The sequence below is a fragment of the Carlito syrichta genome, unplaced genomic scaffold (genome assembly GCF_000164805.1).
Source record: "Carlito syrichta isolate Samal-C Ts95f unplaced genomic scaffold, Tarsius_syrichta-2.0.1 Scaffold301652, whole genome shotgun sequence".
Taxonomy (NCBI): Eukaryota; Metazoa; Chordata; class Mammalia; order Primates; family Tarsiidae; genus Carlito; species Carlito syrichta.
The window spans coordinates 140,139-158,836 of NW_007245748.1; the positions used below are offsets into that span (position 1 = coordinate 140,139).

At 38.3% G+C, this 18,698-nt stretch overlaps 1 protein-coding gene across 1 annotated transcript in view; it reads right to left on the bottom strand.

Annotated features, from left to right (window-relative positions):
- Positions 1-18,698, bottom strand: part of ACOXL (acyl-CoA oxidase like) — a gene marked incomplete at its 3' end in the record, with an annotated part of 406,243 nt that overhangs the window by 140,081 nt on the left and 247,464 nt on the right. Inside the window, exon 13 of the mRNA XM_021710927.1 lies at positions 15,224-15,313. Within this exon, the coding sequence (XP_021566602.1) occupies positions 15,224-15,313 (90 nt within the window). The remainder of the gene's footprint in view (positions 1-15,223; positions 15,314-18,698) is intronic.

Genomic DNA, 18,698 nt, shown 5'->3' on the forward strand with positions numbered 1-18,698 from the left:
TGGAAAAAATTTTCTTTTTCAATTATCCAGAGCCCTTACAACATAGAGATGCCAATATTTTGCCTTCTAAACTTGTGCATGCATAGATTTTTGTTTCTTTTCTTCTTGTTAACTTTTTCTGATGTAACTGTAGATTCATTTGCAAGAATGCGGTTGTAACAATGCAGTTGTAAGAAATCAGAGAGAGCCTATGCCTCTTTTACTCATTTTTCCCCACGAATAACACTTAGCCTAACATTTAATAGCATCCTGACTAGGAAAAATGATGTTGCTGGTACTAGAGTTTATTCACAGAGCTTATTAAAATTTCACCAGTTTTTACATGTAGCTCACGGCCACTGCAGTCTCGTCCTGCTGGATTTAGGTTATCCTTCCACCTCAGCCTTCCAAGGAGCTGGAACTACAGATGCACGTCACCACGCCCGGCTAGTTCTTGTGATTTATTGTAGAGACAAGGTCTCACCAAGTTGCCCAGACTGGTCTCGAACCCCCAGGCTCAGGCAATCCTCTTGCCTTGGCCTCCCAAAGTGCTGGGATTACAGGATGAGCCAGTCACCGCACCCAGCCCGCTACCTTTTTATAGCCACATCTTTTCCCCTCTCTTTTCTCTCTGACTCCTGGCAACACTGATCTCATCTTCATTGCTATAGTTCTGTCATTTCAAGAATATTACATAAACATGGTATGTAACCTGTTATTTCTGTAACTCAACATCCAAGTTGTCGCATCACTAGTTTCTTATTTTTTATCGCTGTATAGTATTTCATGGCATGGCTATACCACAGTTTCTTTAAGCATTCACCTATTCAAAAACACTTCAGTTGTTTCCACTTTGGGGCTATTTTGAATAAAACATTTATGAACACTCAAGTACAGGTTTCTTCCATTTCTCGGGGAGTGAAAGTCCAAGAATGTTATTGCTGGACTGTATGGTAAGTACATGCTTAGATTTCTAAGAAACACCTGTACTTTTTTGGCTATGACATTTCATATATCCACCAGCAATCCATGAGTGATCCAAGTTCTCTCCTTCCTTGCCAGTAGTGTACATCATGAATATTCGTTTATTTCAGCCATTCTGATAAGAGTGCAGTGATATCTCCTAGGAGTTTTAATCTGCATTTCCATAATCACTAACATGATGTACATATTTTCATGTGCTTATCTGCCATCAGTATATCCTCTTCACGGAAGTATCTGTTCATATCTTTTCCTAACTTTCTGATTAGATTGTTTGTTTTTTCTGTCGAGTTTTGAGAGTTCTTCACATAGTCTAGACTCAAGTCTGTTGTAAGATGTGCAATTTGCACACATGGTCTCCCTGTCTGTAGCTTGGATTTTCATTTCTTTCACAGGTCTTTCATAAAACAAACCAAAAAAATGATGAAGTCTAGTTATTCAATTTTTCCTTGTATGAATTGTGCCTTTGATCAAGTCTAAGAACTTTTTCCCTAGGACTAGGTCTCAAAAATTTACTTTTTAATTTTTTAAAGAGTTTTATAACTTTACTTTTTTTTTTTAGTTAAATTTGTATAAAGTATAAGACTTAAGTTGAGATTCCTTTTATTGCCTGTGGCTGTCATATTTCTCCAGTACTACTTGTTTAAAAGGCTACCATTCTTCCATTAAATTACTTTTGCAACATTGTCAAAAATCAGTAGGGCAGATTTGCATGAGTACCTTTCTAAGATCTCTATTCAGGTCCATTTACCGATGTCTCTCTCTCTTCATCAATATATCTCATCTTGATTACTATAGCTATAGAATGAGCCACTTTAGCATCAAGGAGAGTGAGTTCTCTCATTTGATTCTTCTTTTTTTTGAATTTTATTTATCTATTCTAGGTCTTATGCCTTTCCATATAATCTTTAGAATAAGCCTATGACTGTAAAAAAATTTGTTGTGATTTTGATAGGAATTACATCAACTCTGTAGGTCAATCGATGGAGAGCTGACATCTTTCCTAAGCAGAATTTTCCAATTTGTAAACAAAGCATGTTTCTCCACTTCTTTAGGTTTTCTTTGATTTATTATATCAATATTTCATAACTTTTAGCATATAGATCCTATACATGTTGTGGTGAATTTATACCTAAGTACTTCATTTTCCTTAGAACAATTTTAAATGATATTTTGTTTTTAATTTTGGTTTCCACGTGTTCATTTTTGTTTGTTGATGTTGTACCCTGCAATCTTGATGAACTCAATAAGTTATAGGAGTCATTCTGCAGATTCTTTGAAATTATCTATGTAGACAAATATGCAATCTGCAAATAGCAACAATTTGTATTTCTTCCTTTCTAATCTCGATGTCTCTTCCTATTTTTCTTGCCTTATTGCACTGCTAAAACTCTAGCACTATTTTGAAGCAGTGAATATTCTTTCCTAACTTGAGAGAAAAGCATTCAATGTTCCACCATTAAGCATGATGTTAATTATAATCTTGTAGATGCTCATTTATTAATTGAGAAAATTCTCTTCTTTCCTAGTTTACTGAGTGTTCTTTTAAGTCATTAATGGTTGTTGAATTTTGTCAAATGCTTTTTCTATGCAAACTGATATAACCTTATGACTTTTTATCTTTTAGTCTGTTTATGTGGTAGATTGCACATGACTGACTTTTAAATGTTGAAGCCTTGCATACCAGAAATAAAATCCACCAAGTTGTCATGTGTAATTCATTTTATACATTGCCAGGTTCAATTTGTTAATATTTTGTTGAAGAGTTTTGTATCTAAGTTCGTGAGAGATACTGGTATGTAGTTTTCCTTTCTTTTTGTTTATTTTGTTTTGCTTTGTCTTTTTCTTTGACTACTTTTAATATCAGAGTAATACTGCCTTCCTAAAATGAGTGAAAAAGTATTGCGCAAAATTCCTTTAAAAAATTTTTATTTATTTATTGATGTACATTTTATTTATTTTTGAGTTGGAGTTTCACTCTGTCCCCCAGACTGGAGTGCAGTGGCATGCTCATGGCTACTGCAGCCTCAACCTTCTGAGCTCAGGCAATCCTTCTGCCTCAGCCTTCTAAGTAGCAGGGACTACAGGTGCGCTGCACCACATCCAGCTAATTTTTTTATTTATTGTAGAGATGAGGTCTCACCATGTTGCTCAGGCTGGTGTTGAACTCCTGGGCTCAGGCAATCCTCTTGCCTTGGCTCCCAAACTGCTGGAATTATAGGCGTGAGCCATCACACATGGTCTAAAATTCTTCCTTCAAAGAAAAATTAAACCTAGGCCCAGAGGTTGGTTTTTCAGGAGTTTATTATTATTGTTATTGTTGTTGTTATTATTAATGGTTCAATTTCTTTAAGATTATATGACTATTTGGGAGTTCTGAGAAGATGGCACATAACCAGTCAGACTGAGCAAGCCCCTGTGTAAGTCAGTGGATGTATGGATGAATTTGCATGTGTATCTGTGCGTAAGTGAATGTGTGAGTAGCTGACTAAGTAGGGAATTTGAAGCAAGTGGCCAGGACTCTTCTGGTGATGCAATTACTCTGCTTGGACCCTACACTTCCCAGAGTGCAGAAGCTAAGAGCCATTTTCTAAAATCAACAAAGCTCTTCCCAGGAAGAAGCTACCAGAACGACTGCCATTCCTACCACCACAGCAGTAGGCTGGACACTGGCAGTGAAGGTCAAGGAGGGATTGAAGTGAGGGAGCCAGAGGCAGAGTCACAAAGAAGCAGTGGGGAGAGTTCACCTTGAACCTGGACTCACTGCCATCACCTCCAACACCAGGCTAGGTTGCAAGGCCCTGCCACCGGGATCTGAGATCCAGAGACTATGGCACTTACTGGGGAGGGTGCTATCTTTCCAGACCCCATTTGCAGCAGGAATAGCAGTCTGTAGAGAAACTGAACAGCCACTCTAAAGCCTGCTCAGAGAAGTGCTCCAGGGTGGCATCTGTAGAACAGCAGACCTGCATCTTAAGACCAGGGCATCATCTCTGCATTGTTTTGGGGCTGCTCTCCGTGAACTCAGAGAGCTTCACGCCAGTACACAAGCCCTGGTGGGTAATGGCAGATGCAGAGCCCAGATGATCCACCCCCCCACCCTGAGACAGCTACTGGGCGATAGACACACACAGTAAATCTGACCAAGAAGGAGGCTGGTGAGTGCCTAGCTGACTCCCCCCTGCCCCTAGCAATGAGTAAAAGAGATCAGGAGGGCAGGGTAGAAGCTGGAAGGTCCCATTTCCCCACTGTGAACTGGATGCCATGGGGGCTATGACAGAGCCTAGGAGATGCTGAGGCAAGTTACCTCAACCTCCTGCCCCTCCTCCCATGGGTGCAAGCTGGCTATCAGTTGCAGGCAGCAGGGGGTGAAGGTTCTAACATCTCAAGTTTCAACAGCAAAGAGGGAACCTGCAATAACAGACCTGAAGTTGCAGAACCCACCACAAGAGGGGGCTCTCCATCTCTCAAAGAGATATACTAAAGCTGAGAAATCTCTACCAACGGGTTTTTTTAAATTTTAGGCTTGGGTTTTGTTTTTGTTTTCTCTTTTTTAATTGTATGTTTGCTTGACTCATTTGTTTGTTTTGTTTGTTTGTTGGCTGGTTTTCTTTTTTCTTTCCTCCTTTTTCTTTCTCTATGGGTTTTCTCTCTTCTTCTTTCCCTATTTTCTCTACTTCTTTGCTCTCTTTTCTCTCTTATACCCTGTCTTGGACTCAGGGGCTACAGAAGCATACCCACTTTAAGGTCATATTGTGTGGAGATGGAGAGCTGGCCCATTCACCAGATAGTAAGCATTGTGTCCCATCAGTAGGTTCTGAATCCTTGCAGGCTTTCCCCCACCCCTTAATAAGTGCTCAAAATTGTAAAGAGATAGCACAATGCCTCACTTTCATCCTATTTCATAATTGAACAAACCTGGAGCCCCGGCTTGGGGAAGGATAAAAGATAGAACAAATATCAGAAGTGGTTGCTTCTCCATTTACCACTGAACAATGGAATTAAAGAGAAAGATAAGAGAACTGCTACAAATGAAGGAAAAACAATGAAAAATCACTGTTAACCTTCAGAGTCCCCCCAAAAAGAGTCCATGCCTCAAAAAACAGCTACTGGAGAACAAACAAAATGGCTATCTCTGAGAACAACAGCAACCAGAGGATACTTACAGATATCAGAGAATCATTGGATAGAATTAATAATGATGAAGAAATGCAAGGGCTAAAACTAAATGAAATTCTAATGGACTTGGATAGACTCAAGAAAGCATATCTAGAAATAACAGAAATAAGGAACTCCATTCAAGAAATAAATAACAAGCTGACAAGCATGGGAAGCAGAATTGACCAAGCAGAAGAAAGAATCTAACAGCTGGAAGATGAAAATATGAAATTAACTCAATCTATTAAAAACATAGGAAAAAAAAAAAAACTTAAGAAGAAGCTCTCCAAGAGGTGTGTGGTTGTTATCAAGAAGTCAAACCTACATCTGAGAGGAATACTTGAAGTAGAAAGAAATGGAAAACACCTTGGGATAAACATTCCATGAGGTCATTCAAGAAAAATTTCCTCATCTGGTTAGAGAGAAGTCTATACAAGCACAAGAGATTCAGAGAACCCCTGCAGGAAATCTTATGAAAAGACCAAGCCCTAGACACATAGTAATTTGCCTACATAAAGTAGGTATAAAAGAAAAAATTCTAAAGGCAGCAAGGAGAAAAGATCAGACTATCTACCAGGGATGACCAATCAGAATCACTGCAGACGTATCTGAAGAAACATTACAGGCTAGAAGGGATTGGACCTCAATCTTTACTTTTCAAAGAAAAACAATTTTAACCAAGAATTTCCTACCCAGCCAAGCTAAGTTTCATCAGCAATGGAGAATCAAAATCCTTCCCAGATATACAATCCCTAAGAGAATATGCTGTTTCCAGACCAGCTCTTTAGGAGACACTTAAAAAGTATTGGGAACAGAAGAAAAAAGAAATGAAAGAAAGACCACATACTTTACAAGATCACAAACAAACACAGAAGTAACAGAACACACAGCACACCCCAAAAAATGAAAACACACACATGTATTAACACAAATGCTAAAAGAAAACAAAGCAGCCTCATAAGGGCCTTATGACAGGGACAAACTAGCATTTCAATAATCAGCCTGAACATAAATGGACTAAATGCACCACTGAAAAGATAAAGAATGGCAAACTATATATATGTATATAAACTATATATATAATATATATACAAACATGAGTCAACAATATGCTGCTTCCAGGAAACAATCTCACTACAAAGGACATTCATAGATTCAAAGTTAGAGGATGGAAAACAAATTCTCAGGTGAGTGGATCACAAAAGAAGGCAGAAATTGTGACCTTAGTATCAGACAAAACAACCTTTAAGCTGTCAAAATTTTTAAAATATATGGAAGGACACTACATAATGATAAAAGTTTCAATTCATCAAAAAGAAATATCATCCTAAACATATATGCACCCAACACAGGAGCACCAACTTTAATAAAGCAGCTACTAAGTAAACTAAAAAAAGCTATTCACTCTGACACTATCATAGCTGAAGTCTTAAATGCCCCCACTTACAACCCTGGATAGATTATCAAGGCCAAAATTCAACAAAAAGATTCAGAGCCTCAACTTGACGCTTGACCAAATGGACTTGATAGATACCTACAGAACACTCCACTCAACAACCATGAAAAATACATTTTACCCATCACCACATGGAACATACTCCAAGATCAATCACATCCTTGGCCGTAAATCAAGCATAAACAAATTTCATAAGATTGAAATACTGCCATGCACCTTCTCAGACCATAGTGGAATAAAAATAAATATCACCACCAACAAAATTCCCCCAAAACCCACAAAATCATGGACACTAAACAGCATGATTCTGAACAACTCCTAGGTCAACACAGAAATTAAAAGATTACTGGAAACAAATGAAAATGAAGAAACATCTTACCCAAACCTCTGGGACTCTATGAAAGTGATACTAAGAGGGGAATTTATATCTCTTCAAACACATGTCAAGAAAATAGAAAGAGCTATTTTGTAACAAATCACCTAAGGGAGCTGGAAAGGTAAGATCACCAAAACTCAGACTTCAGCAGAAAAATCTGGATCACCAAAGTAAAAGCCCAAATTCAGGAAACAGAAGACAAAAATATCATAGAAAAAAAATCTACAAAACAAAAAGCTGGTTCTTTGAAAGGATAAACAAGCTTGATGGACCCCTAGCCAGAATGACCAAGAAAAAGAGAAAAAAGCCCAAATAAACACAACCAGAAATGCAAAAGATCAAGTCACAACTGACCCCAAAGGAATATAAAAGATTATCAGAGATTACTATGCACAGCTGTATAAAAACAAACACAAAAATCTAAATGAAAAGGAGAACTATCTGATATCACACACAACCTCTCAAGGTTGAAACAAGAAGAAATCGAGACCCTAAACAGACCAATAACCAGAAAATTGACTCCACATAAGAAAACTACTACAAAAAAAAAAAAAAAAAAAAAAAACCCGGGACCAGACAGCTTTCCAGCGGAATTCTACAAAACATTTAAGGAGGAGCTGGTACCAATCCTATTGAAAGTATTCCAGGCAATTAAGAAAGACAGGAATCTCCCCAAATCATTTTATGAAGCTAACATCACACTGATATCCAAACTGGGTAAAGATCCAACAAAGAGAGAGAACTACAGGCTAATATCCCCAATGAACATAGATGCAAAAATTCTCAACAAAATTCTAGCAAATTGGATCCAACACCACATCTCAAAAATCATTCACCATGACCAAGTAGGCTTCATTCCTTGGATGTAAGGTTGGTTCAATATCCACAAGACCATACATGTAATTAAATACATCAGCAGATATAAAAATAAGAACTATATGATTATATCATTAACCAGAGAAAAAACTTTTGATAAAATCCAGCTTCTTGATTAAAACCCTTGAATACCGAGGCATGAAGGAAACATTCCTCAAAACAGTAAGCGCCATCTATGATAAACCCACAGCCAACATATTGCTGAATGGACAGAAATTGGAAGCATTTCCCCTGAAAGCCAGAACAAGACAAGGCTGCCCACTCTCACCCCTCCTGTTCAACACAGTGTTGGAAGTCCTAGCTACAGCAATCAGACAAGAGAAAAAAATCAGGGATATCCAAATAAGAAAAGAGGAATTTAAGTTATCCCTCTTTGCTGATAATAGGATTCTATACCCTGAAAATCGAAAAGAATCTGTCAAAAACCTCCTTGCACTGATAAATGACTTTGGAAAAGTCATTTGACTCAGCGTACAAAATAAACATGCAAAAGACGGTCACATTCTTATACACCACCAAGAAATAGGCAGAGAACCAAATAAAAAGCACAATCCCATTCACAATAGTCACCAAAAAAAGAAAAGAAAAGAAAAGAAATACCTTGACATCTTCCTAACCAGAGAGGTGAAAGACCTTTACAACGAAAACTACAAAATACTGCTCACAGAAATCAAAGAAGACACAAACAAATGGAAAAATGTTGTATGCTCATGGACTGAAAGAATAAACATAGTTAATATGTCCATCTTACCAAAGGTAATATACAGATTCAACACAATATCCATTAACTTGCCAACATCATTCTTCTCAGATCTGGAAATGACAATATTGAAATTCATATAGAAACATAAATGACCACAGATTGGCAAAGCAATTCTTAGCAAAAGAGACAAAGTGGAGGCATCATACTTGCAGACTTTAAACTTTATTATAAGGCTACAATAATTAAAACAGCCTGGTACTGTTACAAGAACAGGCATATGGATCAATGCAACAGGATAGAGATTTCAGAAGCAAAACCTCAATTTCTCAACCAACTCCTCTTTGATAAAACTTCTACCAACAACCACTGGGGAGAGGAGAACCTATTCAGTAAATAGTGTTGGGAAAACTGACTGACCACATGCAGAAGAATGAAACAGGACCCTTACCTATCACCATACACAAAAATCAACTCTAAATGGATCAAAGACCTAAACGTAAAACCTCAAACTATAAGAATCTTAGAAAGCACAGGAGACACCCTGATGGAAATTGGAACTGGGAAACAATTCCTATTCAGAATCCTAAAGGCCAATACCTTAAGAAATCAGGCAAACAAGTGGGAACTCATCAAATTAATGAGCTTCTGCAAAGCAAAAGAAACCATTAAGGGAGCAGGGAGACAGCCCACGGAATGGGAAAAAATATTTGCTAACTGTGTATCTGACAAAGGCCTAACATCTAGGATCTACAAGGAACTCAAACATGCCGAAAGGAAAAAAACAAACAGCCCCTTTAAAAAGTGGGCAAAAGACATGAATAGACAATTCTCCAAAGAAGATATATGGGTGGTCAACAGACACATGAAAAAGTGCTCAGCCTCACTCATCATTAGAGAAATGCAAATCAAAACCACATTGAGATACCACCTAACTCCTGTAAGAATGGTCATCATTAATAAAACAAACAACAACAGATGCTGGCGAGGATGTGGAGAAAAAGGAATGCTTCTACACTGCTGGGGGGAATGCAGCCTAGTACAACCTCTTTGGAAGACAGTGTGATGATTTCTGAAAGAACTAGAAACTGACCTTCCATATGACCCAGCAGTTCCCCTCCTGGGAATATACCCGAGGAGCTCACATATTTCTATAAAAAAGATACCTGCACACGTATGTTTGTTGCAGCTCTATTCACAATAGCAAAAACAGGGAACCAACCCTGTTGCCCATTGAAGCTGGACTGGATAAAAAAAAAAAATGTGGTACATACACACAATGGAATATTATGCAGCCATAAAGAAGGACAAATATATGGACTTTGGAGCAACTTGAATGGATCTGGAGTCGATTATACTCAGTGATTTATCACAGAAACAAAGAACTGAGTTCCATATGTTCTCACTCATAAGGTGACCTTGAACAATTATAATGCTATAAGAAAGAGACTGGCAGTAGTGGAAAATTGTCAGGCGAGGGGGATGGGACTGGAAGTTGAGGGAAACTGCTAGGGGAGGAAGGGGCATACCTCATCAACAAGGGTACCTGCATGATCATTGTTTATATACCTAACCCTTAATTGTACCCCACAACTTTATAATAAATAAATAAATTTTAAAAAATAAAAATAAAAAATAAAATAAAATAAAAGAATCTTAGAAAATGCAGAAGACACCCTTACAGACATTGGAATAGGCAATCAATTCCTGATCAAAACCACAAATGCCCATGCAACAAGAGAAAATCCTCTGCAAAGCAAAATAAAACATCAACAGAGCAAGGAGACAGCCCATAGAGTGGAAAAAAATTATTTGCCAACTCTATATCTGACAAAGGTCTAACATCCAGTATCTACAAAGAACTCAAACAGTATCTACAAAGAACTCAAACATGCTGAAAGAAAAAAAAAAAAGCCCTATTAAAAAGTGAGCAAAAGATATTAATAGACACTTCTCAAAAGAAGACATACAAACAGCCAACAGATACATGAAAAAATGCTCAGCCTCACTAATCATCAAAGAAATGCAAATTAAAATCACACTGAGATACCACCTAACTCCAGTCAGAATGGCCATCATCAATAACTTGCAAAACAACAGATACTGGAGAGGATACAGGGAAAAGGGAATGGTTCAACACGGTTGGTGGAAATGTAAACTAGTACAACCTCTGTGGAAAGCCGTGTGGTGATTCCTAAAAGATCTACAAATCGACCTTCTATACACCCCAGCACATCTCCTTCTGGGAACACACCTGGAGGAACTCAAATCATTCTATGAGAAAGATACCTGCACACACGTTTATTGCAGCATTATAGCAAAACCATGGAACCAACAATGCTACCCATTGAAAGTGGACTAGATTTTTAAAATGTGGTACATATACACAGTGGAATAATGTGCAGCCATAAAGAAGGACAAAACTATGAACTTCACAGCAACTTGAATGAATTTAGAGTCTATCATACTCAGTGATCTATTACAGAAACAAAGAACTGAGTACCATATGTTATCACTCACAAGCAGACCCTAAACATTTACCATAATACTATAACAAAGGGACTGGCAGTAGCGGGAAACTGCCAGGGGATGAAGGAGGGAGCACATAATATCAATAAGGGTACCTGATCTCAAACCAAGCAAAGCCCAAACTTTACCTGTATGATGACCACTTATGCCTCTATCCTGCATTGCACCCCACATCTTTAAAATTTAAAAAAGGAAAAAAATGTGTTAAAAATGTTATATGACTGTTCTGATTGTTTCAACTTTGTTGAATTGGGTAGTTAACAGTTTTTTGAGGAATTGGTCCACTGCTTATAAGTTATCAAATTTGTTAATATACAGTTATTTTCCATTATTCCCTCATTCTTTTTAATAGCTATAAGATCTCTGGTTATATATTCTGTTTTATTCCTGTTATTGATTATTCAAGCCTTCTTTTTTTAATCTTTGTCATTCTTGCTAGAGTGTTATTAACTTCATTTTTTCAAAGAACCAGCTTTTTGTTTCATGGATTGTCTTTACTGTTCTCCTGGTTTCACTTGTATTAATTTATGCTCTCATCTTTATTTTTGCTTTTCTTATGTTTGGCTTGTACTTATTTTGCTCTTCTTTTTCTATTTTCTTGAGGCAGAAATTTAGGTAATTGATTTGAGATCTTTCCTCTTTTCCAAAGTAAGTATTTAGTGTTAATAACTTTCCTCTTAGCATTGTTTTATCTGCAGCCCAGATACCTTGATGTTTTATGTTTTCATGTTAACTTGTTTTTATATAATTTTTAAGTTCCTTTAAGGTTTCCTATTTAACCTGTTGATTATTTAGAAATGTGTTACTTAATTTCCAAGTATTTAGAGATATCTCCCTTGTCTTTCTGTTATGGATTTCTAGTTTCATTTTATTATGCTCAGAAAACATATTCTGTATCATTTAAATTATTTTAAATGTGCTGAGGTTCATTTTATGGCCCAGGATATAGCCTATCTTGGTGAATGTTCCACAAGTGCTTGAAAAACCTGTGTGTTCTGCTCTTGTTGGATGGAATGTTATTTATATGTTCATTAAATCCTGTTGCTTGATTATGTTGTTCAGTTCTTCCATATCCTTTCTGTTTTCTGTCTCGTAGTTCTGTCAACAGCTGAGAGTGATGTGTTGAAGTCTCTGGCTGTAATTGTTGATTTGTTTTTTAATTTCTATCAGGTTTATCCCCCAGTACTTCACAGTCTCATGTTGTACGGTTTCCTTATTAATATACATAAATTTGTGATATATTTCATCAGAGTCTAGTGGTATTGATGTTTGACCACTTTGAGTTATGTATGAAAACCTTACATCTGTTTAGAGATCTTTGCCCTCCTTACTTTTAAAATATAATTGTCTGAAGTATTCCTCTACAAACATTGAGCAATACAATTATTTCCTTCTGATAATGCAAATGCTAGCTCTTTTGTTATTGTTCCTCAGACCCCTGTGATTCTGTTCATTTTTTTTCTTCTCTGTTGCTCAGATTGGGTAAATTATATTGCTCTGAGAATGATTCTATTCTCTGTCATATCCACCCTATTATTGGGGCTATACTGCAAGTTTTATTTCAGTTATTGTATTTTTCAATCCTGCTATTTGTATGTAGTCCCTTTTCTTTTCTTTTCTTTTCTTTTTTTTTTTGAGTTGGAGTCTCACTCTGTTGCCCAAACTGGAGTGCAGTGGCCGCTCCCGGCCACCGCAGCCTCGATCTGCTGGGCTCCAGCAATCCTTCCGCCTCAGCCTTCCAAGTAGCTGGAATTACAGGCATGTGCTACCACGCCCAGCTGATTTTTTGATTTATTGTAGAGATGAGGTCTCTCTGCCCAGGCGGGTCTCGAACCCGCGGGCTCAGGCAATCCACTCACCTCAGCCTCCCAAAGGCACGGGATTATAGGCTGAGCCACTGAGCCTGGCTTATGTAGTCCCTTTTTATGTCTTCTATTTCATTGCTGATATTTTTCTTTTGAAAAAAAAAAAACTGTTTCAAAAGTATTTGTAATTACCTTGAAGCACTCTGATGATGGGTTCTTTAAAATTCTTGTCAGATAATTCCAACATCTGATTCTTCTTGTTATTCACGTCTATTTGTTTTATCATTTAAGCTGTGATTTGCTTGTTCTTTTATGACAATTGATTTTTTTCTATTGCATCCAATGTATTTGGATATTATATTATCAGATTATTTAATCTTGGAGTGTAGAAAAAGTGTTCCACACCTCATTGCTGAATATCACTTACAGTCACCTTCAAAGTAGTCCTCTTGGGAAGCTATGCACCAACACCATACTGAGTCCACCTGTCAAAGCATTTTTGGAACTCTTTTTCTGGAATGGCCATCAAAGCTGTTGTCATGAGAATGTTAGAGTTCGAATTCGAGCAACTAATAAACATCAAATTTCTTCTTAAACTTGGCAAGAGTGGAAGCGAAATCAGGGACATGTTAATCCAAGCTTATGGGGATAATGCCATGAAGAAAACAGCAGTGTACAAATGGATTAAATGTTTTTCTGAGGGGAGAGAAAGTGTCACTGATGAAGAGAGGTCAGGACGACCAGTAACAAACAGAACTGATGAAGTTATTGCAAAAATTCATCAAATTGCACATCAAAATCATTGGCTGACTATGAGAAGCATAGCAGACCAAATAAACATCAATAGAGCAACAGGAAAATTTTAACTGAAAATCTTGGCATGAGGAAGGTGTGTGCAAAAATAGTCCCAAAGGATCTCTTGCATCATGACAATACCCAGTTCACACAGCACTGTCTGTGAGTGAGTTTTTAGCCAGTAAACAAAAAATAACCATATTGGAACACCCTTACCTACCTGATCTGGCCCCAAGTGACTTTTTTCTTTACCAAAAGATGAAGGAAATATTGAAAGGAAGACATTTTGATGACATTCAGGACATCAAGGTAATCCAATGACAGCTCTGATGGCCATTCCAGAAAAAGAGTTCCCAAATTGCTTTGACAAGTGGACTAGGCACTGATGTCGGTGCATAGCTTCCCAAGGGGAGTACTTCAAAGGTGACCATAGTGATGTTCAGCAATGAGGTATGTAGCACTTTTTTAGGATGAGTTCGTGAACTTTGTCAGACCTTGTACTCAAGGTGAGGATCCTAAATAGCCTAACTTGATCCTTACACATTCTATGCATGTAACAAAATATCACATGTACCTCATCCATATGTAAAAATATTATATATATATAATATCAATAAACAAACAAAACACTGTGTTGCAGTTGCCTACAGTATTCAGTACTGTAACACACTTCACAGGTTTGTAACCTAGGAACAATAGGCTCTACCTATTGTGTGTGTAGTAGGCTATGCCATCTAGGTCTGTGCAAGTGTACTCTACGATGCTCACACAACTACAAAATCACCCAACAATGCATTTCTTAGAACATGTATCATTCCTACTTACCATAAGTTTTTGATTTTTTTGTTATAAGCAAAACTCTTTGGAAGTACAATTTTAAAAGCTATATAATTTCCCCACTGAGTGGCCAGAACATGATTTATGCAGTATCATCATTTTCCTATTGTTGAAGATTTAGATTCCAGCATTATTGCTATAATAAATAATGCACTGGGGAAAATGCTTGTACCTTAACATTTTCTGTATTTCAGATGATTTCCTTAGAATAGAGTCTCGGAAGTAGAATCACACACAGTTCATTGGCAACATGCAAGGTATTCCTAGTGTCTTCACCCTCATGGGGACTTCAACACACTTTTAAATATGAGCCAATTTGATAGAGAAAATAAAACAGTATGGAAGTATGTTCTAATATGCTTCCATTTGATTGTTGGTAAGGCTGATCAGTTGCCCTCTTATTGTAAGTTAGCTTTTGATGTTTTTTGCCAATTCACCTTCTGGGGTCTTACACACACTTGCAGAATAGCCTACTCAGTAGAAAAATCTTGTTCAATATGTACAAGTAGTTTTCTTAAACTAAAAAGATGTAATTCAACATCAAAGATCAGCTAAGAGAAAAATAATTTAATCCCCTTTTCAGCTACTACATATATCAAGTGCCAAATGGAAAGCACCTGCCAATTAAATAAAGCCATCCGATATTGATAAAATGTATGAGACACTTCAGATTTCTGAATAACTCTTTATCTTCAAAATTATGCTGCTAAAAAAAAATTCCTGAAACTTACCTGAAGCATCACAACGTTGTCACCTTCAAAAGTTACAAACACATCTGTATCGCACTTTAAGCCCGAGATTCGGTTTTCCATCATGTAACCCTAATGCAGAAAAAAAAAAGAAAAAAAAAACCCACATATTTTAAAATTGAATTCCATCATTATACAGGACTAATATTTTCTCTGAGATGAAAAAATATACAGAAAATTGAAAAGAAGAAAATAACCACATTTCTCCTACCCGAATAACCAACATAGAATTCTGATAACCACCATTAACTTTTGTTCCATAAATATTATTTTTACAACTAGTGAAGGTCCTATTTTGAAATACAGTCACATTCTGGGGAACTGCGGTTAAGGACTTTGACATATACATTTTGGGAGACTTCAAGTTAGCCAATAACACACACACACACACACACACACACACACACACACACACACACACACTCCCTGTAAATTCTTTTTTAGTCCTCTCCAAAGCAAATTTTTGGTCTTACTTTGAGATATACCAAGGGCCAAATGATCAGGTCTGGCACTGAAGAGATTCCCAACAGAGACACGCAGGGCAAGAGAGTCCCCCCACCCCCAAGAAGGGGCTTCAGTAACCACGTGTCAATCCTGGAAGACCTCGTAGCTAACACAAGAGCCAGAGTCGTCCATAACGTTGCCTCCACGTTGTTGCCTTCACTAGTGTAGCAAACAAAGTTTGAAAACAGTCATGTCATATTTCTTCCATAATGTTTCAATATAGTATACTGATTTTTTTCCCTCTTTTTTCCCAAATCGTATGAATTCTAATGAATGTTAAGGTATTAGTGAGTATATTTTACCATACACAGCTGAATGATACCTTCCACCATCCCGACAACCCTTCTGAAACTTAGCAAGTATACTCCAAAAATTCTTGGGAGGCAACACAAAAATCTAAAATTGCAAACTCTGCATCTTAATATCATTAAATACTCTGCAGCATAAATTCATACTCAGCTACTTCTTCCTTTTTTTTTTAACTTCCTAAATCTTATGTAAATGGCAGTAGGCTGCTGTTCATTTCCAATGTCCTGACAGTTTTACTGCACACAAGTTGGAGAATTCGCCGCACAAGAGAAAGTGGGTTCAGCCCCAAGCAGAACGTGAAGGAAGCAAAGCTTGTCTTTGTTTGGCCCCAGATCCTTCCCCTCCTGAAGGCCTCTGCACCCCTCTTCTTCTTCCAATCCATTGTTAGCCCTATGAAATCTCCAGTCTTTCCCACTGTCCAAATCCACTTCCACAAGTCACTCCTGCCTAAGTCAGTCATAACCAAGGCCACGGCCCTGTTGCTTCTCCCAGGGGTATTCGCAGTTGGCACTTTAGCTCTGAATAAGGGATGACAAGTTTTGCCCCTACCAAAATGTTCAAGCCACACAGGCCCATGGACAGTCATACACTCAGATCTCCAGGTATCATGAGTGCCTGGGGAACTGCTTCTCTTCTGAAAATGGCCACAGGAGTCATAGAAGCTTGGACTTATAGGGTCCTGCCGCCCTCACCCTCGGAGCAATGAAAACCTATGAGCATTCTCTTAAGCACAACCCTCCCAGAGTCAGCTGTCCTTGGTAAGAACTTGCTTCTCCCCAGAAAGAAGAACAACCTCCTTAGTGCCCCAGGATGCCAAGGAAGATACTCCCTCCCATGGCATTTTCCAAGAAAGTCTAAAGTATTCTGGGGAAATAACCATGGCTGCATTTCCTGTTCTTCACCCCCACGACAGTCATGGGGTTTGTTCCTACATCTGGGAGCCACAGAGCTTCCTCCCTCCCCAGGGGATTCCGTTTCATTTTGCCAAGCCCCAGAATTGTCTTGGCTTTCCCCAGGGTGCCACAGAGGCCCACTCAGCAGGAAGGCTGTCACAACACATGCAATTCTCCAGCTGCTATGTCCACCTGGGGCTGCAGACAGAATGAGAGCCATGGGGGTCGAGTGGAAAGCACAGCCCATCTTTCTCAGCCGAGGTGTTTCTGATTACAGCATGCGGGACTCCAAATGAGCCATGGTTGTTCCAGCCGTCATAGGCGGCTCTGCTTAAGGCCTGGCTCTTGTGTCACCTACCAGGTCTTCCAGGGCTGACATGCAGCTGCCGAAGCCCCTTGGGGATGGGGGAACTCTTGCCCTGTGTGTCTCTGTTGGGAATCTCTTCACTGCAGGGCCTGATCATTTGGCCCTTGATATATTTCAAAGTAAAACCAAAAATTTGCTTTGGAGAGGACTATAAAAAAAGTATAGGGAGTGTGTGTAGGGGTGTGGGGGTGTGGGTGTGTGTGTGTGTGTGTGTGTGTGTGTGTGTGTGTGTGTGTGTGTATTATGGGCTGACTTGTGTTCTCCCAAAATGTAGATGTTAAAGTCCTTAACCCCAGTTCCCCAGAATGTGACTGTATTTCAAATTAGGACCTTTACATTGGTAATTAAAGTTAAATGAGGTAATTGGGTGGCCCTAGACCAATGTGACTGGTGTCCTTATAAGAAGAGGAGATTAGGACACAGGCATACACAGGCAATTAGGACATAGATATACACAGAGGGACAACCACGTGAAGACACAGGTGGGAGATGGCCATCAACAAGCCAAGAAGAGAGGCCTCTTCCCACGTCCTGATCTCAGATCTCCAGCCTTCAGAGTTGGGAGAAAATACATTTCTGTTGTTTAAATCATCTAGTCTATGGTACTGTGTATGGCAGCCCTAGCACACTGATAGAGCATGTATGTTAAGTGTTATCTCAAATCTTGTTTGTTCGTGACCAGATATATATCAACGTTAACTGCTTTTCCTACACCAACAACCCTTTTGGAGTCGAGGAAATCCTTTTCTAAGCCATCCTCTCAAGGCACTCGGTAGCACTTTAGGTTTTCATTACAAAATGACGTTTTTGTTTCTGTGAGAGGTCACTTAGTATTATAGACTCTAGCTCCATCCAGGTTGCTGCAAAATTCATGATTTTGTTCTTTTTTATGGTTGCATCGTGACTACCACATATTCTCACTCATATAGTGGACCTTGATCATCCAATGCACTACTATAAGAAAATGACTGACAGTGTTGGGAAACTATGGGGGGGAGATGGGACTAATGGTAGTAAACATCTATCTGGAGATGGGGAGACACCAAGTATCAACAAGGGGGCCTGAATGAAGCATATTTGTATACTTAACCCTTGACTGTACCCCACAATATCAAAATAAAAAATATCGATTATAAAAAAAAAAAAAAAGAAAACAAGTGGATGATAAAGAACGACAAATATATGGACTTTGCAGCAACCCGGATGGATTTGGAGTCTATCACACTCAGTGATTTATCACAGAAACAAAGAACAGAGTTCCATATGTTGTCACTCATAAGATGATCTTGAACAATTATAATGCTATAAGAAAGTGACTGGCAGTAATGGGAAACTGTTGGGGGGGTGAATTGGCAGTTGAGGGAAACTGCTAGGGGAGGGAGGG